We start from the raw sequence: 18994 nt of genomic DNA on the forward strand, positions 1-18994 counted from the left end.
AAGCAATCTTTGTACTTTGCCCATTTACCAGTTTATTTTTAACAAACAGCCAACAAAAGTTACATTAGTTAACACCTCCCATCAAGTTGACCACCCGGTTCTTGTAACGCTTAGATATATCCTTCTCGATGTGCGACTGCAGCGTGCGAGTCTGGGCAATCAGCTCCTCCAGCACGGGATTAAGCTGCTGACGCTGCTCCCGCAGCTCGATGGTGCACTGCTTGAGCGCATCTCGCGTGGCGCGCAGCTTCTCCACGGCCTTTGTCATTTGCTGCAGCTTGTTGGCCAGCATATTGGCATACTTGGGGGAGTGCTTCAGCTGGAAGAGGTGCCGCGTCTGCTCGTCGGAGGACTGCTTGATTATTTTCTCCACGGACACGAGTATCTTCCAGATGCTCTCACCGTCGTGGGTGGCAATGGTGTCCATCAGCGAGAACATGATGTCGCTGGAGGATTCCAGCTGCTTGAGCTCGTAGATACGCATGCGTAGGAATGATTCCAGTTCAAAGATTTCGTCCAGGAAGCGATCGCGATAGTTGGGCGAGTCCAGCAAAGTGTAGGCCTGATCGCCTGAAACAACAAACCATTAATCGTCATAAAATCGAGTATGATATAGGATCTTACCCTTGGCAGTGCCGCCATCCATGCCGGTGCCCTCCACCACGATGCCGTACTCCTCGACCGGAATGTCAAAGTTGATCTCCACCGCATTGGTGGGTGCACTCTCAATGCCCCAGTCTATGTTGCCGCCGTCGCCTTCCGGCAAGTCCCCGCTGCCGAAGTCCCCATAGTCGATAATCTCAGCCGAAACGGTCGACGAAGTTCCACCGTTGTCATCCGTTCCAAAATCAATCTCCGCCACAGCATTGTCATCCTTGCTGGCGATGCCCTCGCTGAGATTTAGCCGAATGGGCGGCTCCTCGACGGCCAAGGGTGCTTCCTTGTGGATGTACTGGTACACGGTGGTGTTGCCGAACTCCACCAGGTGGCTCAGAATAGGCAGCACCTGCTTGTTGCCGCTGACCTCGGCATACATGTCGATGCCCGGCTGAATATTGGCAATGCCCACCAGCGACTTGGCGTATAGTTCCGGTAGACCAGCTAGAACCTGGACGAACTCGTCATGCAGATTGTCGCCCTTGACACCAAGTTTGTCCAGCAGAGCCGAGTGGTCGGCCAGGATTTGGCTCTCGGGCTTGTTCAGATCGTGCGCTCGCTTCTGGGTCTCGTCCGCCTGTTGCTCCAGTCTGGCCATCTGCTTGCGGACTCCGGGAATCTCGTAGTTCACATTGCGCACGAAAATCTGAGCCGTTTCGGCCAGGTAGGTGGCATTCTTTTCGTAAAGGCGGCTAATCTCTTGCCAGTCTTTCATGCGTTGGCTGCCGTAGGTGCCGAACACGCTCTTGGTGTCCTTCTCCGTCTGCTTGAGGATCTCAATGATCTCCTTAACATGGTAGTAGTTAATATCTGCAAGTGGGACACATTAGTGGCATTGCTTTCGGGGCACTGGGCACCTACTTGTCCGGGCCAACAGCTTGATCAGTTGCTCATTGGAAGGCATGTCCTGCAGGGCATTGCTAATCTTCTTGTGGATCTCCCTAATCTCCTGCTGCACATTCTTGGGCACAATCCTGCGGCTGATCAGCCAGTCCTGCAGCTTCAGCGTGTGTATGTCGATGGGGATCTCGGACTCCTGCTCAAATAAAATGCTGGTGAACGAAATTTTCCCAATGATTTCGTTAATAAAGTGCTTACATTCATTTTAATTAAATGTTTGTCCACGCAGACGGTTTTCTATTATTTTGGCAGCTGGCAGTGTGACCAGTCTACTGTAATAAACAAAGCGGATACTTCAACCATCATACCTATTTTTTTCCAATTGAAAAATCCAAAACATTCACACTGCAAATTTTGTAAATTTCAATTTTAATTTCTGACTGTAGCTAAATAAAACATTTAAATTAAAAAATTACTTAATTTAAATAGCTAAAGAACCCATCAACATGTCAACAAACCGCTCGTCCTTTCAAATAATTCCTATTATACATATATTTTGTTTTCAAACAAAGGTCAATCAAAAACTAAGCAATGGTTTCCGCAAATCGATTTCCTTAAGCATTTCCGGGCCTAACCCGAATAGTCATTGGCAATAGCTGCGGCATCGGCATCGTCCCGGAACATTTGCGCCACTTGGGCGCTGGGCAGGACCTTCTGTGAGCTACCGGTCTTTGTCTTTCGCCAGATGTCCCACTCCACCGGATGCATTTTCTTCTTGTGGGAGTGCATGTTGGCGTTGGAGTTGAAGGTGCGGGGACAGAAGGGACACTTGTAGAGTGGCTCGCCGGTGTGCTGCGCCATATGCTCCTGGAAACACCAATCACATTAGTAAGATACACATTTGGTTAGGTTAATTATCCAACCTTAAGGCTGATGTCCTTCTTGAAGGTTTTGCCACACTGCTCGCAGGTGTAGATCACATTCGAGTGGGAGTAACGCTTGTGACCGATCAGCGCGCGGGAGTTCTTGCAGCTCTTGCCACACTCTGAGCAGATAAACAGCTTGCCCTCGTCGTTGTGGCGCCTCAAATGCTGCTTGAGATTGTCCTCGTCCTTCAGCCAGCTCTCGCAGTCCGGACGCGGGCACTTGATCCGTGGTCCGCTCTCCTCGAAGTGCAGGCGAACGTGCTTTTCGAAGACGGCCTTGTCCTTGATCTTCTTGCCGCACACATGGCAGATATTAGCTGCCTTGCGGTGCTGCATGCTGATGTGGACCTGCATGTGGTACTCCGTGGCAAAACTATGGTCACAAAAAGAAGAACGATTAGCATTGGAAACACTGCCGTTTAGCTAGCGAGGCTTACGCATTGTGTTTGGGGCACTGCGGGCAGATGAACTTGCGCTCGTTGACGGGCACATGGGAGCCCTTGTGCAGCTCGAGCAGGTTGCGTCGCGAGAAGCGTTTGCCACAGTCCTCGCACTGGAAGTCGCACTCCTCGTCTGGAACATGGTGGACCAGCCAGTGGGCACGCAGTACGCTGGAATTGGCGAACACCTTACCGCAGTCCTTGCATCTGCCGGAAAAGAAAGCTAATTATCAAATCGCTTTGGATTGTGGTATGGTAGGAGAGACCCACTTGATGTACTCGGGATTCTCATGCCTCCTCGCATGCTCCTGGATGAGGCAGCGCTTGTTGAGCTTGCGTCCGCAGCACTTGATGTACGGCCGTTCGTCCGGATGCTTGTCCTTGAAGTGCTCGCGGATACCGTCGAAGTCCTCGGCCAGAAATATGCACAGCTCGCAGCCCATGACTATGTAGCGCTTAATCAGTTCCTCGTCCTCTTTGCAGAACGGCGGCAGGCGTTCCATTTTGAATATCCTCTTGGGCGGTCCCCGCTTGGCCACCATCTTCTCCTTCCCCTTCCTGCCCACCGCCACCGTTCCTCTTTTCGTTTTAGCCGGCTTGGCCATGTCCCGTTTACGTTTGCGTCCACTTCGGGTCACGATCAGATCGTCGGTGTCATCATCCTCGTCGTCCTCGTAGTCGTCATCCTGTTCATTGTTGGCATCCTCAAAGAGTAATTCCATGTCGGGTGACTGTCGCTCCGTTTTGATGCCCACCTTGCTGTCTTCTGGGGACATGGGCTGGCTAAGGTCCAATTCGTCGAGGGGATTCACATTCAGCTGGGCACCGACATCGTTGTCGACGGCAAGGACGTCGGCCGGCATGAGCACCTCCTCCGGCCAGGAGGTGTTCACCATCTCCGGATCCTGCTTGAACTTGGAGGTGGTGGCGTATATCACCTGGGCCTCCTGTATGGACACGTAGAACTGATGGAACTCGGACACCTGCGTCCAGCAGACGTTGCAGATAACCTTGGATATCTCGTCGTTGGGCAGTACCTGTACGGCGTTCCGGAAACGAGATGGTGGTAAAAAAAGATTCCCAGGCACAAAAGTGGGTGGAGGGCAGCAGCTTACCTCGAACCAGAAATGCTGGCGCAGCACCTCCGCCACCTTGCTCTCGCCCGAATCCACATCGAAGATCTGTAGACACATCTGGGCGCCGCTCACTCCGCGTAAACAGAGGCGGCAGATATCCATTTCGTATTTATTTGATAAAACTATAATAAAAAGTAGTCATTTACATAGCTCTGTCGATAACTCCCATCGCAACTATCGGCTGCATCGTGATTTGTTCGCTGTTCATACTGTGCACTGGTTGTACAACGTCGGCCACACTGGCAATTGCTGGTTTTCCTATTTTCGTATTCCTGATAATGTGCATATTGTGTGGAAAAGATGAGTAAACAAGGGAATAAAAGCAAGGATTCGGCTGCCGCATCCGCCACTTTAAAAGTAAAGGTGTCCTGAGTAGCCGGAGAAACGAGCCTAACATTTTCCGGTCTTGTTTCCAGCGGATAAGCGAAAAGAAGTTGGAGGCCTTCACGGTGGGCACCTTCTCCAAACGACAATTGTCCAAAAAAGAGCTCGAGGACCAGAAGAAAAAGGAGGATGCAGCTGCTGCGGCACATGTAGGCGACTCCAGCTATTCCCTCCTCCACCCATTATAACCCAATCCGATTTTTAGGCCTTCAAAGAGTTCGTAGAGACCTTCCAAGATGCACCCACCCCCTCCTCGAAAGTTTGGGTCAAAGCCGGCACCTATGATGCAGGATCCCGGCGGGAGGACAAGTCGGAGAAGGGCAAGCTATACAAGCCGGTCTCCAAGCTGATGGAAAAGGGCTCCTCCGACAAGGTCGAGGATTACGCCAAGACCCTGGCCTCGGATCTTAAAAAGGACTCGGGTCCATTGAAAAAGAAAAACCAGGAGAAGAAAAAGAGCAACTTGGAGCTGTTCAAGGAGGAATTGAGACAGTAGGCCCACTTGGTAGTGCATGTGTGTATTCCATACTAATTGTTTCATGCCCACAGGATTCAAGAGGAGCGTGAGGAGCGCCACAAGTACAAGCACATGGCCTCAAGCCATTCCGCACCAGCACAGCAACCGGCTGCATCAGCTGCTCCTGTGCCCAGCAGCAGTGCCTCCACCACCTCCCAGAATTCAAGCAGCTCAAAGGAGTCTGGTTCGTTTGACACGGGCGATCCAAATACCACAAACCTGTACCTAGGCAACCTGAACCCCAAGATATCCGAGCAGCAGCTCATGGAAATCTTTGGGCGATACGGTCCCTTGGCCAGTATCAAGATTATGTGGCCCCGTTCCGAGGAGGAGAAGCAAAGGGGACGCAATTGCGGCTTTGTGGCCTACATGAGCCGCAAGGATGCGGAAAGGGCACTCAAGACACTGAACGGGCGCTACATCATGGGCTACGAGATGCGTCTAGGATGGGGTAATCTTTAGATCTTATATTGAAGTTCTTATTCCTCATATATCTAAATACTATAACCATTTAATTACCATTTCAGGAAAGACCGTGCCCATAATGAATACGCCCATTTTTACACCGCAAGCCTTGCTTGAGATGACCCTGCCTCCGCCTCCTTCAGGTTTGCCCTTCAATGCCCAACCTTCACCCAGTGAAGCTGATGTGCTGCCCAAGAAAAACTACAAGGAGTTCAACCAAGAGGACAAAGAGAATATGGAGCGGGTAAGTAAATAATCACTTCCTAGCTTCTAAAGAAATACAAATAAAAATGATCAATTTTATAGATACTTTCCAAATGCGTCGTTAAAGTCCATATACCCACAGAGAAGTATGAATTTTACCAAATTCACTTAACAAGAACTCATTTTGCTGTGCTTTCCTTTTTGCAGGGCTGTTCTTAATGTTATCCATCGGATGATCGAGTTTGTAATACGCGAGGGGCCGATGTTTGAGGCCTTGATCATGATTCGGGAAATGGAAAATCCGCTCTTTGCGTTCCTCTTCGACAACGAGAGTCCTGCCCACATCTACTACCGATGGAAGCTGTTCTCTTTGCTACAGGGCGATACGCCCAATGAATGGCGGGAGGAGGAATTCCGTATGTTCAAAAACGGACCGGTTTGGAAGCCCCCGATCGCCAACTTCTACACTCAAGGCATGCCAGATGAGCTGGTTGTTGATCCCGATGCTCCTGTGGTGCACAAAGGAGCCTTGTCCAATGCGTACGTTTAGCAAAGATTATTCTCGGAACATAAGTATTAATTATCTTTAACGAAACAGGCAACGCAATCGACTCGAGGATTTGATTAGGCACTTAACTCCTGAACGCGCCCGCATTGGAGATGCCATGATCTTTTGCATTGAGCACGCAGATGCGGCTGATGAAATCTGCGAGTGCATCGCCGAGTCTCTGTCAAATATTAATACATTGGCTTCAAAGAAGATTGCTCGACTTTATCTGATATCAGATATACTGCACAACTGCACTGTTAAAGTGGCGAATGCTTCGTTCTTCCGTAAATCGTATGTATATAAGTTTATTAAAGCATACTCGTTGTAATACCCCCTATTATTTAGTGTGGAAAAACAATTGTTGGACATCTTTGATAACTTGCATAACTACTACTTGAACATCGAGAGTCGATTGAAAGCAGAGGGCTTTAAATCCAGAGTCTGCAATGTAATCCGTACATGGGAGGAATGGACCATATATCCCAAGGATTTTATGGCCCAGCTGACGGCCAAATTCTTGGGCAAACCTGTTAGTTAACGAAATTCATTACAAATTGTGCGTGTAGTCTAATGGAATTTTGTGTTTAGTACGTCAAGCCAGTTAATACCTCCCCTCAAGCCCACGAAACGCGTTTTGATGAGGCTCTGGACGAAGATATCGACGGTGCACCCCTTTCCGGAGAGGAAAAGGACGACGAGGACCTAGACGGAGTGCCACTAGATGGAGCTGCTTTGCTTAAGAGCGCCCTGAAGCGAGCCATACCTGATGCAGATGCTGGTACTCCTAAGCGTGACACACCTAAGAAAGATGAATACCTCGATGAAATCGATGGCATACCATGTAAGCAGAAGCACGTTATTTTAACCTACTTACTATAAGTAAATAATCCTGAATTCCAGTGGATGACGATCTCGACGGTGTACCGTTGGAAAAAGAAACCAAATCTTCGGCTAAGTTGCCTGGCTTCATACCCTCAAAGTGGGAGACAGTTGATCCCCAGCAAGTAGAAGCACAGGCGATTACCACCAGCAAATGGGACACTCTCGATCCGCCAGATCCACCTAAGTTCTTTAGCTCGGACGACGACAGTGGAGAAGACAATCCGCAAAAGTACACCGACGAGATGCGACAGAAGTTAAGAGACATTGAGTTGAAAGCAATTCAGTACCAGGACGAACTGGAGTCCGGAAAACGGCGCCTGGAACCAGGTTGGACCGTTCCCGAACAAGTGGAACAATTCCGGAAGCGATTACTTAAACAGGTAAGATCTGTAACATACAGTAAGTCGGATGTAACAAATGAATTCTTTGCGAACAGGACTCGCGATCTGAGGCAACTGTAGACTCCCCGCTCAGCTACATGCACATAAAATCCAAGAGCTCCAAGGTGAGTGAGAGTCCAGCGCTGTTCAGAAGCGGTTCCCGCAAACGATCCCACTCGCCGTTCTCCGGTGCCGAATCCAAACGACGGGACTATTCACCTGAAACCTCGCGCTCATCCAAATCCACGAAACGCAATCGGTCGCGTAGTCCGTCCAGTTCACCGAAGCGGTATACAGAGCGGTCTTCTCGCAGCTCCCGCTACGAAACTCCTGCCTCCGGATCGTCGCGATCACGCAGTTCTCCAACCCCCTCGCGCTCCTCTCGCAGAGAAGAGCCATCGCCGCCGAGACATCGCAGCGACAAGCACAAGCACAAACATAGGCACTAGAGTGTGTGCTCTTCGGACGATTTGTATTTAATTAAACATGGATTCTACATAAAAACACTTTCGTCGTTTGCTTTAAATACACAGTATATATAATTTTAAATCTAAATCTTTTGTTAGGAAGTGGGACACACGCACAACACACGGCCCAGGCAGTTCGATTCCGCTCTGCGAATTTGTCTAAAAACATGAATCTAAGCAAGCTATATTAAAATGGTTACGTTTTGTTAAGGAAAGCCGGCCAACCAACACCAGTCCTCGAACCGCCTGAGCCTGGTCATATAAGCAGTGGTGATTATCATAAGGTGAATACATAGATGTGACTTAAAAGTAGATGCGAACAGCCTCCTCGGCATTCTGCTCCACGGGGCAGTAGGGGCACTTCAGTATGTGGCCAACACTCAGCTTGTGCAGGGCGTCGTTGGATATGACATGACCGCAGGTCAACTTCTTCGGCGGATTGTCCTCGGAAGTCTGCTGGCGCAATATGGGGCAGGCAAAGATCGAGTGGAAGCGGAATTCCGGCTGCAAATCGATCTCAATGGGCAACTCGTCGCAGCCGTTCCACATGCCCAAGACTTGGCGTGACTGCATCACCTGCTTGATATTGAGCAGGGCGGGCAGGGCAGTGCATCCGGCATTAACCACGACAGACAGGGCTGAGTTCTTGCTGATGCCTAGCAGTTGGCATGCGTCTTTGAGGAATATGAACGACAGTTCGGTCCACTTCTCCTGGCCCAAGAAGTGCTTGTAAGGCGAGTTCTCCAGCCCACTGGGCAGATATATAAAGCTGGCCATCAAGTTGGCTATTTCGTGCTCGTAGCGCACAGCAAACTTCTTGAAGTTCAGTCGAGCGTAGGAGATGGCCTCGCGCTGCGAGTCCAATCCGTAGGAGACCAGCTGCATGAAGCGCATGCGGTGCAGCCGGAACTCAATGAGCGAGTGGCGGTCACTCAGCTGCTGGGAGTACATCTTTGCCCACTTGAGGGCGTCAGTCAGATCCCGCTTCTGGATCTTCACCCAAATACCGTAGATGTCGGCAAACTCGCGCTCTGAGTCGAACACATCCTGGGCATGCTCCGGCGACATCTTGCACTCGCGGATTAGCGTGCGGGCCACATCGTCCATGCCCTGGCGACAATAATGCTTGGCAATGGCCTTGTTCAGCAACATCAGGTTATCCTCGTCCTGCAACACGTCCACTCGCATGGTGGACGAGAAGTCGGCGCTGAAGTTGCGGTCAATGGCCTTGCCGATCTTCGAAATGGAGCCGTGCAGATCACGGTGCTCCGTGGAGAGTTTCTGCACGCGTTCGTTGCACCTGGCAATAGCATTCCGGACACTCTCCACTTGGCGCTCGGTAAGGCGTTGTGGTGCCGTCGGTTCCGTCTCGACCTGCATGCTTACCCCATCGCCCATGGGATCGTCTTGGGACACCTGGGTGCTGGAGTTCAGAGTGGTCACCAGCTGCTCCGCCCTACTAAGAACCTCCACCAGCTCCGACATCTGTGTGGCTATATCTCCGATGTCCGCTTCCGCGTTCTCGTGCAGCTGCTCCAGTTTGCTGACCACTCGGGTCAGGTCCTTCTCCACCGACGAACAGGCCAACGACTCGCTGTCCATTGTTCGCTCCAGTTTCGTGGGGTGAAAGCCTAGAAACCAGTCACGCCAGGCGCGCGTTCACTTTCGATTTTACAACCTTTTGCTTTCGTGGATTGATAGCACTGTGATTCTTCAAAGTCACGGCGATTTTCGGTGGTCCAGCGGAAAATGCGTATTTATAAATTGTTAATTTTATAACACAAAGAAGACGAAAACATTGGAGCTGGGTGGACCACTCACGATGCTATCGATAAATCGAATAATTTGGATTTCGATAAAAGGCCATAGTGCTGAGCGAATTAATATTTGTAAACTCCTGCATTGTACTTATTACCGTTATATTGGATCCTTAGTTGATCCTTAGTTATAATAGCTATTCAAGTTTAACATCTTAATAATGCATAATAAAACTAGCATTAAACGAACCAAGTATACCTTAAACCTTTTGCTTGTGTAACACTAATTATAATTTTAATTAAAATAAGACTTAAAAATATTACAGAATCCTATATTTAGGCTTTCAAGTAACGTAAAGCCTTTGTTAATTTTAAACGTTAGCAATGTATCGATAGCACTCGCATGTATCGAATGGCAGACAGTGCTGCCCATCTCCGTTCGGTCGACTGAAAAATCAATTATTATTGCTGCTGCTTTCTGGCAGAGAAACTTAAAACGACAAACAAACAGTTTGAAATTAGCGTAATTAGATAAGGAAACGAACTTTAAAAAAAAGGTGTTATTCATAAAAAACCAAGCTGGTAATTATTTAAAAGGTATCTGAGAACACGAGAGGAATTCCAAGGACAAAATCTCCACACTTTGAATTCATAATTTTTAAAAATAAGTGATGAGTCTTAAGCCGAACGGCATTGAACCCAAATTACAAATGCTGTGCCTCCAAAAATAAAAGCACCGAGAGCTAGAAAAACGTTTTCCAAACTTATGTAGACACTGACAAGAAAAGAGAAAAATTTAAATAAAGGTGGTGCAAATAAGAAGATGCTGTGCAAATAACAACCGTGCATAGTAAAAACAATTTTACTTTCGCCAATTTTCAGTCAGTGCGCTTGAAAGCGAAATGGAAAACGGTCGGAAAACTTACCTGCTAGTGTGTGTGTGTGCGTGTGTGATAACAAGAGCGAAGAAGCTGCTAAATGAAAAATATGAAAACACGAAATTTCACACACAGTGCGGGTCAGCAAACTAGCAGTAATAGCTCAAAAAATTACATTTAAAATTATAAACAAAAGTATTTTGTATTAATAAAAATTTAAATTATTAGCTTAAATATGTCAAAAAAAGCTTGGCCAATTTTCCAAGCAGTTATGTATATATTTTGACTTAGAATCTATTTACAAATAAATTAGAGAGCATTAATATTAATTATGTCGGCTGCTGTAGCGTAACTCTCGGAAATTCCCGGTGCAGGCCCAAGCTGCAAATCACTTGTCTCATCAAAAATAAAGGAAAATAATGGCCGACGACGATTATGGGGAAAAGCGCGCCCGAATGGTGTGTCGGGTCTTCAGATCTGATCTGCCGAAAATTCGCTAATAGTTTCAAAAATTTGCCTGGCCAGTTCGGGAACAACATTCGAACTTTGCGTAAGCAGTCGCTCTGTCCAGTTTTCAGATTTTTTTATTTTTTTGAACCCTTGGGCGTTCAAAAACCGTTTTCCAAAGCGAAACGAAAGCGTTTGCTTTTGGAGAAGGGTTTAATATTATTTATGCGGTCGTTAATTGTGAAGAGCGAATGTGATTTGTGCGCTGGGAAAAGTGAAAATAATAAAGAATTATTAGACGGGCCGAAAAGAGCGAATTGCGCGAGCTAAAAATAAAAAAGATCGGGACCGCTATTTATGTAATAAACTTTTTTGTTTTCCCGCAACAATATTCAAACGTATACAGCATTTTGCGCTGCGATTCGTGACCGATCAGTGATGTGAATACAACTCCAACGAAAGCCGGATCAGCGAACTGTAGCATGTAACCGATTATGCATCTATGTATCTTTCAGATAATGCTTTAAACGTACAGCAAACCAACCATTAGCCAGCCAAAATGAGCCAATGTCAAAGTTAAACAGCAACTAGAAACACAGCGCATAGTCAAAACAGCTCGCAGGGAGCCATCAACGAACCAAATCGATCAGGAACACATAGCAGAGTTGCCTTAGGGACTAGCTTTAACCACGAACCCATAGCCAAACGAATCCAGATAGCCCACGGAATCCGCTTCCAAGCCAAAATGCCTGCTACAGCCACATCCAAGCCGAGAGCTCCGCTCGTCGAGGAGGGCATGACGCCCAAGAAGACCGCCCTGATCATCGTCACCGTGATCGGATGCATTGCCATCCTGTGGCCGAAGGTCTTCCATCCCATGATGTTCGGAGGAGTGCCTCCAGCCCAGCCAAACTTCAAGGATCCACGAGCAGCACCAGGCGGTAAGTCAACAGTTTCCACTCTCAACATTAGGAGCCTTGTTTTTATGTATTATTTATTGTTTATGAATTATCATCATTATTTCCTTTTGATTTCCGTATGTGGGTGTTGTTGTTGTGTGGGCTGTGCGGTCGATGTTGTAGGATGTTGTGATGTCGTCCTGGACAGGGAGCAGTTCCTGAATGCCACGAAGAAGGACACGGTCGAGCCCTTCGGTCCGCATTTGTATCGCAAGCAAATCAATGTTTACACGGGCGAAATAAGTATGTGGCTCGATTATAATTTGCTTATTGGTTTCACTAACGGTGTTTGGCTCTACTAACAATCTACAAGATACAACCGATTGAGATACAATCAAAGTTTGGACTACGTTTCGTCTAATTCAGATTTGAAATGCTTATTAAGTTTAAAGTTATCGTAAAACTTTAAGGAAACTTGCGTTGCTTGCATATAACGCTTAAAATGTGAATATTATAAATTTTTACATTATAGTTTATGTCAATTAATAATTGGTATGCAATTTTAAGATTCATTTCTATAACACCGCCCTCTTTAATTGTGTTACTAATGAATCCATTGTGGTCGCAGGTCTGCGCCAGGAGCGTCCCGCCCACCTGCATCCGGAATCCATATACCAGGCCATGAGGGAGCGTGGTCGCGCCATTCCCGCCACGCCCACCGTGCCGATTCTGGAACGGAAGACTTCGCCCAGTAATCCACCTCTGCGGATCGTGGACGGACGGGTGAGTTGGGCTACTATACATTTAACCATACGGTGTGCATTATTCTCCGGACGATAAATCCATAATTATATATGGTTATACTGGTCGGCGTGCTGTGGCTGCTGTGATTATAATGATGAGACACATCCGCGCTCGCATTGGAAGTCATTTATAAATAGCCAAACGTTTATTTTATTCGGATTCGGGTTTTGTTTTTATGACACTGCACGCAAATTGAAGGCAAGAGACAGCGCTAAAGAAAACACAAAAAGAATCTGTAAAGGATGAGTGGGAGATCGGCCGAATGTGCTGCTGCGTATTGAACTTGTGCCAAATTCAGTGCGCCAGTTCCATTTTGCTCTCGTCTCTACTAGATGCCAGAATGGCCGGGGAGCACAGATCAGCTGTCCTCGCCTCATGTCAAAATACAACGGGGCGGATACGTAATTTTTATGATTACATGGGTTGTCAATAAAATACAATCGATTCCCTTCTTCTATAAAGACATCAATTCTAAAGATTCTGTAGACACGACTTTCTTAAGAAATCTTTATGTCAATATACACCGGGGCGGATACGTGATTTTCATGATTACATGGGTGGGCAATAAGATACTTTCGATCTATTACGTAGATATCAGTTCAAAAGTTTTTAAAGACAATTGACTTAATTGACTTATACGTGATACATTTAATATGATCTTGATTGGAGTTGCTATTATATTTAAATAACCTTTTATTACTAACATATTCCAGCCTGGACCCATTCCTGGAATGCGTCCACCCATGGGCGCCGGTGCACTGCATCAACCACAACAGCGAGGCAGCAGCATGGGATTCCTAATGCCACTCTACACCATCGGCATTGTAGTCTTCTTCGGCTACACCCTGATGAAGGTGACTCCACATCTTTCGTCTTATAATATATACTATATACTATAATACTCTTCCTTGCAGATCATGTTCAAGAAGCAAGTTCCCAATGATCCGTACGGAGCGGCGCCTCCAAATCCTGCTTTCCGGCAGGAGGTCTTCGGATCACAGAACCACAGCCAGGTGGAGGATTTGGGCGGCAGCAAGCTGGGTGAGTGCCAGGCCAATTCGGATGCCATCTTCCGGATAATTACACTCGTAGTTGGACACACACACACAAACACACACACAATCGCTCTAGCCACCGCACTCACGAGTCAATCCTAACCGAAAAAAATCGCATTTTGTACTCTTCTGCTTCCGAAAACCCATGCACACCGAAAATCATGCCACGGTATCAGGCTGGCGAGAGCATCAGACAAGTAAGCCAGACATACATAGATGGTTGCATAGATGACCATAGAGTTCCGTTTGTATCTTGAGTTTCTAGACCTCGACAAAGGCCTTTTGAGTTTTGAAATATGTCCTCCTCATTTGGTATCGTAGTATCGTAGCGACTATGTGTTCTATTTCATTTACCTAGATGTACTCATTCTAGATGTTGTGTGCCTATATACTATATATATATTTACTAACCCCGAATCGATCACGCCTCCATGGATATATATATTTATTTTGTTGCCACTCCTGCACCCGTGTAAATACTCCTTAGTTTCGTTAGTCCCACGATTGATTCGATTTCCGGCCCTGATTACCAAACCGTACGACAATTTTATAGGAGCTGCTGCAGCCGCCGCCGCAAAGAAGCCGGCCGCCAAGGACACCGAAAAGGAGCTGTACAACGCCAGTGTGTCGGCCACCGAGGTGGCCACCAGTTTGTCCGCCTCGCTGAAGAGCCACCAGCAGCTGAAGGAGGCCGAGCAGCTGATGGAGATCGAGAAGCTGCGCCAGAAACTCGAGAGCACGGAGCGGGCGATGGCCCAGTTGGTGGCCGAAATGAACACCGATCAGTATGAGGCAAAGGTTAGCATCCAGCATCCAGTATCCAGCTTCCTACCATCGCCATCGAATCGGAATGCAGATACAGATACAGATAAAGCTATACAAAGCGATTCAGATACATCAAGTAGCACATCATATATCGTAGTGTTTTCAGTTGGACCATCTCGCTGTCATTTGAATTAATATTTGATCTCTTTTGTGTTCTCATTTTCAAGATGATTGCCCTCAAGTTTCTCAAGCGGCAGCCAAACTTCTAAGACAATAATAACCATCATTCAGTTCACATAGAATCAGTCAGTAAACAGACCCAAATCAGACCTACAACAACTCAGATCACAACTAAGTACAACGAACAAAGTCAACTAGATCGTTTCTGTTTGCTATTGGTTTCTAGTGAATAGCTGAATCCTCGGAATGGTTTCTTTTACCCTGCCACATCCCCCCAGAAAAAAGCCTTCAGTTCTAAAACTATGTCACTCTGTCCTTAATCTTCAAGTCTAACAAGTGCATGGAACGGAATTCTCCCGACTCTGTTTCTAATTTAACCTGCTTGTCTGCTGTCGGCATGCGATATATATCTATAACCATATCTTTTCACATACTCGTATCTACTAACGAACCCAGTCTAAATGTGTTTGCATCTCACTGAGTACTCTCGATCTGAACTAAACTCCTATGATGGGGACATATTTTACGATTCAAAGCAGTCTTTTTCGAAATCTATTCGAACACTCTCCGTAGACCGAAACATCGATACATTGCCAATAATGATAATCGCAAACATCATTCCATACTCAGAGCTACAATGAAACTACTATATAAATATTCACTCTCTGTGTCGTTTCTACGTTTTTCATGTTTCTCGCAAAACACAAAAAAAAAAAACAAACGAATGTAAATTCCAAATTGATACCCTGTACTTTCATGGGGCTAGTTGTAACGGCCATACAAGGTTTGATAGACGCGGCCGACGAGCAATTGAATGGCCAAGACAAGCAGAGGGCGACGAGCGACACTGAAACTGATTCGAATAAGGTTAGAGACCTTCAAAGGGTCCGGCACGGCAATCCTTGAACATATAATTTGTAACGACAACTTAATCTTTTTGTTTATTAACCAAGATCCTGCGACTAATTGAGTTTTGTTGCGTTTCACCTAACCACAACGAATTGAAGTAATTAATGCGTTCGATTTCTGATTTCTTGCGTTTTGAGGCTGTATAGAATTGCTTAGCTCTCACATTCTTCTGCCTGTTTCGAGAGTGCCTTCTCTAACCGCATTATCCTGTGTATCCTGTGCAGAAAAACGACAACGAAAAAACGAGAGAGCAACCAGTAGACAAGCAGAACCTATCCAATGGACATGCAAGCACCGACCAAAATCCGCAGCAGGAGACCGCGACGAAGGGTGCCAGGAAACGGCGGGATCTGAGCGCTGAACGGGAACTGACGGTAGGCCATCATATACCCTGTATAGCATATTTGAGTCCTTAGATATTTGCCGTAAATAATCGAATATTGGTGCAGGTACTCGGCATGGAGTTAACAGCCAGTTGCGAGGGCGGCCACAAGTGGACTGGACGCCCTCCAACGCCTGTTTTCCGAGCGCCAAGCGAACATGTAAGTGCCACTGCCGCACAAACCCCACCACTTTCAAGTACTCAACTTAACTAGACCAGTTCCAACTAACTGCTACCCTAACGCTTTGAATATATCCCTGCAAAAACAGTGATTAAACTGGGCTGTTTCCTACGTTCTAAACCAACTCTGCGCATATGTGTTGAAGCTTTATATATATCAGAAATACTAAATAGAATCCCCCTTCGATTTCAGTCCAAATTGGAAGACAACTTGCCGGAGCCGCAGTCCATTTACTTGGAAGGCGCTTTGGCCCACGAGTCCCAGATTTTGGTGGCCGACTCCCAGATCAAACGCGAAGAAGTCTACGACTCGGAGCTCAATGGCTCAGCCGAGGAACCAGCCGTATGGATAACCCATTGTAAACTTTATCAATTAATTAACATAATTAACTTGCAGATCATTCTTAGCAGCAGAATGACATTGTCATTGATTAATTTGGACGCAAATCAACAAAATGGAAATGCCGGCAAATCCGCAGTGGAAAGTCCTCTGGCTGATGACATCGAAATAATTGGACACGACGAGCAGTAGATCGATTTTTATATATATATTTTGGCAATGAACACGACTTGATTCAGACGAAACTAACTAATAGCAAGGGCCGAGTGAAATTTCGTTGCTAATTTCGTTGAACGACGAACATTATGACTGATTGCCACGAAACAGATTTGCCAATAATTTGATATCTGATTTGTATATATATACATATTGTATGTTTTGATATCTTCGTTTTGATTTTAAAACGCCAACGTTGTGTCTACTCCCCCTAAAGTACACCTAAAAATTGTTTGCTCTTGAAAACCTTACTCATTTTCGGTCAAAACCCAAAGCCAAACTTGCATGTCTCGAAAACTCTATAGCTCGTTTAGAAAACCGCGTCTTTGTGAACTGCATGATTTTGTGTGAATACTCTTAGTTGAAAGTCAATGCAAAACTAGTCTACCATTAAGCTAAGCGCATATGTATTTCAAGCCGCATCGTCTACTATTATGCATCAAAATCCGTAGCTACTTGGCAGAAATTACCTACAAAAAACCAATCGATCGCACGTAAATCGTATGATTAAACAAATAAAGTTAGTGCCACGGCGTTTGTGAACCTAGTATAATGAATAAATTGAAAACCGAACTTGACATCCACATGTGTTTTGAATTTTAAAGTAAAACAGAAATGTATTACTTAATAATAATTTCTTAATATTTTCCAATTTTAGTTTTCACAAAAATAAGATTTTCAAACTAACAGTGCTGTAACATTTCGATTACCAGAATGCGCCTAACAGCACAAAGGGAGCATTTTCCCTTCTGCTCGTGTGTACACACTGGCGAACAGCTGTTTTTTGTCAATCTCCGCCACAATAATTACGTAAATTTCGGCAGGTTAGCAATTTTTTGTATATTCCCCAGTAATTCTGCGCCACTTACCACTAGCCATGCTCCTCAGAGATAGCGATAAGTTCAGGGAACAATCACAAATGTCCCTGTGACTGGAGACGCAATGGGTGTTCCGTAATTCTTACGTTTGATTGTGGCTAATGTTTTTGGACCTCCATACCTTCCGTAGCAAACCATGTCGCTGCTCCGTTCGAAATACTACGACCATCCCGATGGCGAGGATGCCTTTGGCAAGATAGTGGCCACCAACAAGTACGCGCTATCCGCCGGCTTGGCCTGGTCCATGTTCGACGTCCTGACGCTCTCCAAGCCGCAAGGATACCTGCCCACTCTGGGCCGTTTCGCCTACAACACGGGTCCGCTGATGGGCATGGCCACGGCGTTCACTCTGACCACCCTGGCGGCCACAAATGCGCGCGGCAAGGACGATAAGTGAGTAAGCAGCCCAACTGTTGAAGATTATTGGTCCTAACCATGTTTGAATTTGCAGAATCAACTACTTGATCGGCGGTTTCGCGGCTGGCGGCGTCTTTGGAGCCTGGAAACACAACCACGTAGCTGGTCTGTGCGCCGGCCTCTTCCTGGGTTAGTTTTCCCGCTTCCCATGAATCTAAAGATCTAGCGATAACCACTTACTCTTTCCAGGCATCGCTGGCGTCATCAAGAAGATGTCCATTGAACAGGGCTGGGAGTTCTTCCCAAACACGCCGTTGAAGCAGTATGGTGGTTTGAACATTGCCGGAAACGACTGGACCATCATGGCCGATCCTCCCAAGAACTGGACCACGGAAAAGAAACAGGAGTAAAGAAGGCGTCTAGTTTCCTATGTTTAGTTTAATGGTGATTCGATGAGAGAAAGATTCGGCACAAACCGCTTGCCTTGCAACCGAATAAAAGCCAAGTCAGAAGTGATAATGCCAATGCAGCTGTCGCCAATCCTCGGCTGTCCATTAACCCTATCTAATGGTGCCACAGGCTGGGCTTCGTTAGCCGTCTCGATATGCAAACGACTCGAATGTGTCACAGAAACTTATCAACAGTTGGCGTGAATGAATGACGGCCCAGGCGGTGGTAGATCGGGGAGACCAAAGGGGCCAGCGCAAAAGCAACTAACCAAAACATGGGGGGAAACAAGTCACGCTCGCAGCTCGGCGGAGTCTTATGTGCTGCCAACAGTTTATTTCTTTATTTTCATCGGCCCATTTAAAATCCATGAATGTGCATTTACTCATGTTTTTTGTTTTGGCTCTTTTCACTTGGCGAGGTGAGTCATGCCCCAAGCATACATATGTAAGTAAGCTTGGCCATTGGTAAGAGATGCCATTGTACGCATACTAATGTTGGCTCTTATGCTCTTTTATTGGGCTCTGAAATGGGAATCCATCGATCGAATCTGTGGGCTGCCCACAGGAATTCTGGCGAAGCATCCCAAGCAAGCCTTAACCTTTGCCAACCTCGGAATGTTTTCTTCTCGCTTTTTGACGGCTTATTCTTG

The 18994-nt window shown here is 46.6% G+C and overlaps 6 protein-coding genes across 29 annotated transcripts; 3 read left to right on the forward strand and 3 right to left on the reverse strand.

The window, feature by feature from the left end:
* Window positions 1-15: 15 nt before the first annotated feature.
* On the reverse strand, window positions 16-1843 carry LOC117138176 (CDK5RAP3-like protein). Its single transcript, XM_033300065.1, has 4 exons — window positions 1756-1843; window positions 1519-1693; window positions 625-1467; window positions 16-570 (listed from the first exon to the last, which is right to left on the reverse strand). The coding sequence occupies exons 1-4, from the start codon at window positions 1759-1761 to the stop codon at window positions 65-67; spliced, it is 1530 nt and encodes a 509-aa protein (XP_033155956.1). The 5' UTR covers window positions 1762-1843; the 3' UTR covers window positions 16-64.
* A 182-nt stretch (window positions 1844-2025) lies between these two features.
* On the reverse strand, window positions 2026-4174 carry LOC117135755 (transcription factor grauzone). Its single transcript, XM_033296211.1, has 5 exons — window positions 3979-4174; window positions 3134-3900; window positions 2861-3070; window positions 2421-2796; window positions 2026-2364 (listed from the first exon to the last, which is right to left on the reverse strand). The coding sequence occupies exons 1-5, from the start codon at window positions 4099-4101 to the stop codon at window positions 2128-2130; spliced, it is 1713 nt and encodes a 570-aa protein (XP_033152102.1). The 5' UTR covers window positions 4102-4174; the 3' UTR covers window positions 2026-2127.
* A 55-nt stretch (window positions 4175-4229) lies between these two features.
* On the forward strand, window positions 4230-7885 carry LOC117135754 (U2 snRNP-associated SURP motif-containing protein). Its single transcript, XM_033296210.1, has 12 exons — window positions 4230-4356; window positions 4416-4532; window positions 4589-4875; window positions 4933-5351; window positions 5428-5609; window positions 5672-5715; window positions 5777-6109; window positions 6168-6410; window positions 6465-6648; window positions 6708-6960; window positions 7020-7381; window positions 7438-7885. The coding sequence occupies exons 1-12, from the start codon at window positions 4300-4302 to the stop codon at window positions 7828-7830; spliced, it is 2874 nt and encodes a 957-aa protein (XP_033152101.1). The 5' UTR covers window positions 4230-4299; the 3' UTR covers window positions 7831-7885.
* An 11-nt stretch (window positions 7886-7896) lies between these two features.
* LOC117135756 (E3 ubiquitin-protein ligase RMND5A) lies at window positions 7897-9675 on the reverse strand. The gene has a single exon (XM_033296212.1). The coding sequence runs from the start codon at window positions 9448-9450 to the stop codon at window positions 8152-8154; it is 1299 nt and encodes a 432-aa protein (XP_033152103.1). The 5' UTR covers window positions 9451-9675; the 3' UTR covers window positions 7897-8151.
* A 401-nt stretch (window positions 9676-10076) lies between these two features.
* On the forward strand, window positions 10077-17240 carry LOC117137197 (resistance to inhibitors of cholinesterase protein 3). 24 transcript variants are annotated; one of them, XM_033298524.1, is made up of 12 exons: window positions 10082-10202; window positions 11446-11871; window positions 12013-12132; window positions 12458-12612; window positions 13347-13487; window positions 13548-13674; window positions 13865-13885; window positions 14242-14486; window positions 15767-15916; window positions 15992-16084; window positions 16298-16447; window positions 16502-17240. In XM_033298524.1, exons 2-12 carry the CDS (start codon window positions 11676-11678, stop codon window positions 16634-16636), a joined length of 1533 nt encoding a protein of 510 aa, XP_033154415.1. In that variant the 5' UTR covers window positions 10082-10202; window positions 11446-11675; the 3' UTR covers window positions 16637-17240. The 24 variants fall into 24 exon arrangements, with proteins under 24 accessions (XP_033154437.1, XP_033154434.1, XP_033154427.1 ...); XM_033298523.1 differs by having other exon boundaries at window positions 10082-10187; XM_033298534.1 differs by lacking the exon at window positions 14242-14486 and adding an exon at window positions 15400-15500 and having other exon boundaries at window positions 10084-10187.
* A 157-nt stretch (window positions 17241-17397) lies between these two features.
* LOC117137701 (NADH dehydrogenase [ubiquinone] 1 alpha subcomplex subunit 11) lies at window positions 17398-18424 on the forward strand. Its single transcript, XM_033299270.1, has 4 exons — window positions 17398-17484; window positions 17669-17931; window positions 17990-18084; window positions 18145-18424. Exons 2-4 carry the CDS (start codon window positions 17675-17677, stop codon window positions 18303-18305), a joined length of 513 nt encoding a protein of 170 aa, XP_033155161.1. The 5' UTR covers window positions 17398-17484; window positions 17669-17674; the 3' UTR covers window positions 18306-18424.
* Window positions 18425-18994: the final 570 nt, after the last annotated feature.

Source organism: Drosophila mauritiana, chromosome 2R (assembly GCF_004382145.1).
Source record: "Drosophila mauritiana strain mau12 chromosome 2R, ASM438214v1, whole genome shotgun sequence".
Taxonomy (NCBI): Eukaryota; Metazoa; Arthropoda; class Insecta; order Diptera; family Drosophilidae; genus Drosophila; species Drosophila mauritiana.

What these genes read in the sequence shown, in the direction of transcription:
- LOC117135756 (XM_033296212.1), bottom strand. Translation starts at nt 9,450, where the DNA reads ATGGACAGCGAGTCGTTGGCCTGTTCGTCGGTGGAGAAGGACCTGACC.
- LOC117137701 (XM_033299270.1), top strand. Translation starts at nt 17,675, where the DNA reads ATGTCGCTGCTCCGTTCGAAATACTACGACCATCCCGATGGCGAGGAT. An exon ending in GCGCGCGGCAAGGACGATAA is followed by an intron (nt 17,932 to 17,989) that starts GTGAGTAAGCAG and finishes TTGAATTTGCAG; the next exon opens with AATCAACTACTTGATCGGCG. An exon ending in GTGCGCCGGCCTCTTCCTGG is followed by an intron (nt 18,085 to 18,144) that starts GTTAGTTTTCCC and finishes TACTCTTTCCAG; the next exon opens with GCATCGCTGGCGTCATCAAG.
- LOC117138176 (XM_033300065.1), bottom strand. An exon ending in CAAGCTGTTGGCCCGGACAA is followed by an intron (nt 1,468 to 1,518) that starts GTAGGTGCCCAG and finishes TCCCACTTGCAG; the next exon opens with ATATTAACTACTACCATGTT. An exon ending in GGATGGCGGCACTGCCAAGG is followed by an intron (nt 571 to 624) that starts GTAAGATCCTAT and finishes TTGTTGTTTCAG; the next exon opens with GCGATCAGGCCTACACTTTG.
- LOC117137197 (XM_033298524.1), top strand. Translation starts at nt 11,676, where the DNA reads ATGCCTGCTACAGCCACATCCAAGCCGAGAGCTCCGCTCGTCGAGGAG. An exon ending in TGCGGATCGTGGACGGACGG is followed by an intron (nt 12,613 to 13,346) that starts GTGAGTTGGGCT and finishes AACATATTCCAG; the next exon opens with CCTGGACCCATTCCTGGAAT. An exon ending in CTGGCGAGAGCATCAGACAA is followed by an intron (nt 13,886 to 14,241) that starts GTAAGCCAGACA and finishes ACAATTTTATAG; the next exon opens with GAGCTGCTGCAGCCGCCGCC.
- LOC117135755 (XM_033296211.1), bottom strand. Translation starts at nt 4,101, where the DNA reads ATGGATATCTGCCGCCTCTGTTTACGCGGAGTGAGCGGCGCCCAGATG. An exon ending in GCCAGCATTTCTGGTTCGAG is followed by an intron (nt 3,901 to 3,978) that starts GTAAGCTGCTGC and finishes AACGCCGTACAG; the next exon opens with GTACTGCCCAACGACGAGAT. An exon ending in CAGTGCCCCAAACACAATGC is followed by an intron (nt 2,797 to 2,860) that starts GTAAGCCTCGCT and finishes TTGTGACCATAG; the next exon opens with TTTTGCCACGGAGTACCACA.
- LOC117135754 (XM_033296210.1), top strand. Translation starts at nt 4,300, where the DNA reads ATGAGTAAACAAGGGAATAAAAGCAAGGATTCGGCTGCCGCATCCGCC. An exon ending in TGAAATCGATGGCATACCAT is followed by an intron (nt 6,961 to 7,019) that starts GTAAGCAGAAGC and finishes CCTGAATTCCAG; the next exon opens with TGGATGACGATCTCGACGGT. An exon ending in GGAAGCGATTACTTAAACAG is followed by an intron (nt 7,382 to 7,437) that starts GTAAGATCTGTA and finishes CTTTGCGAACAG; the next exon opens with GACTCGCGATCTGAGGCAAC.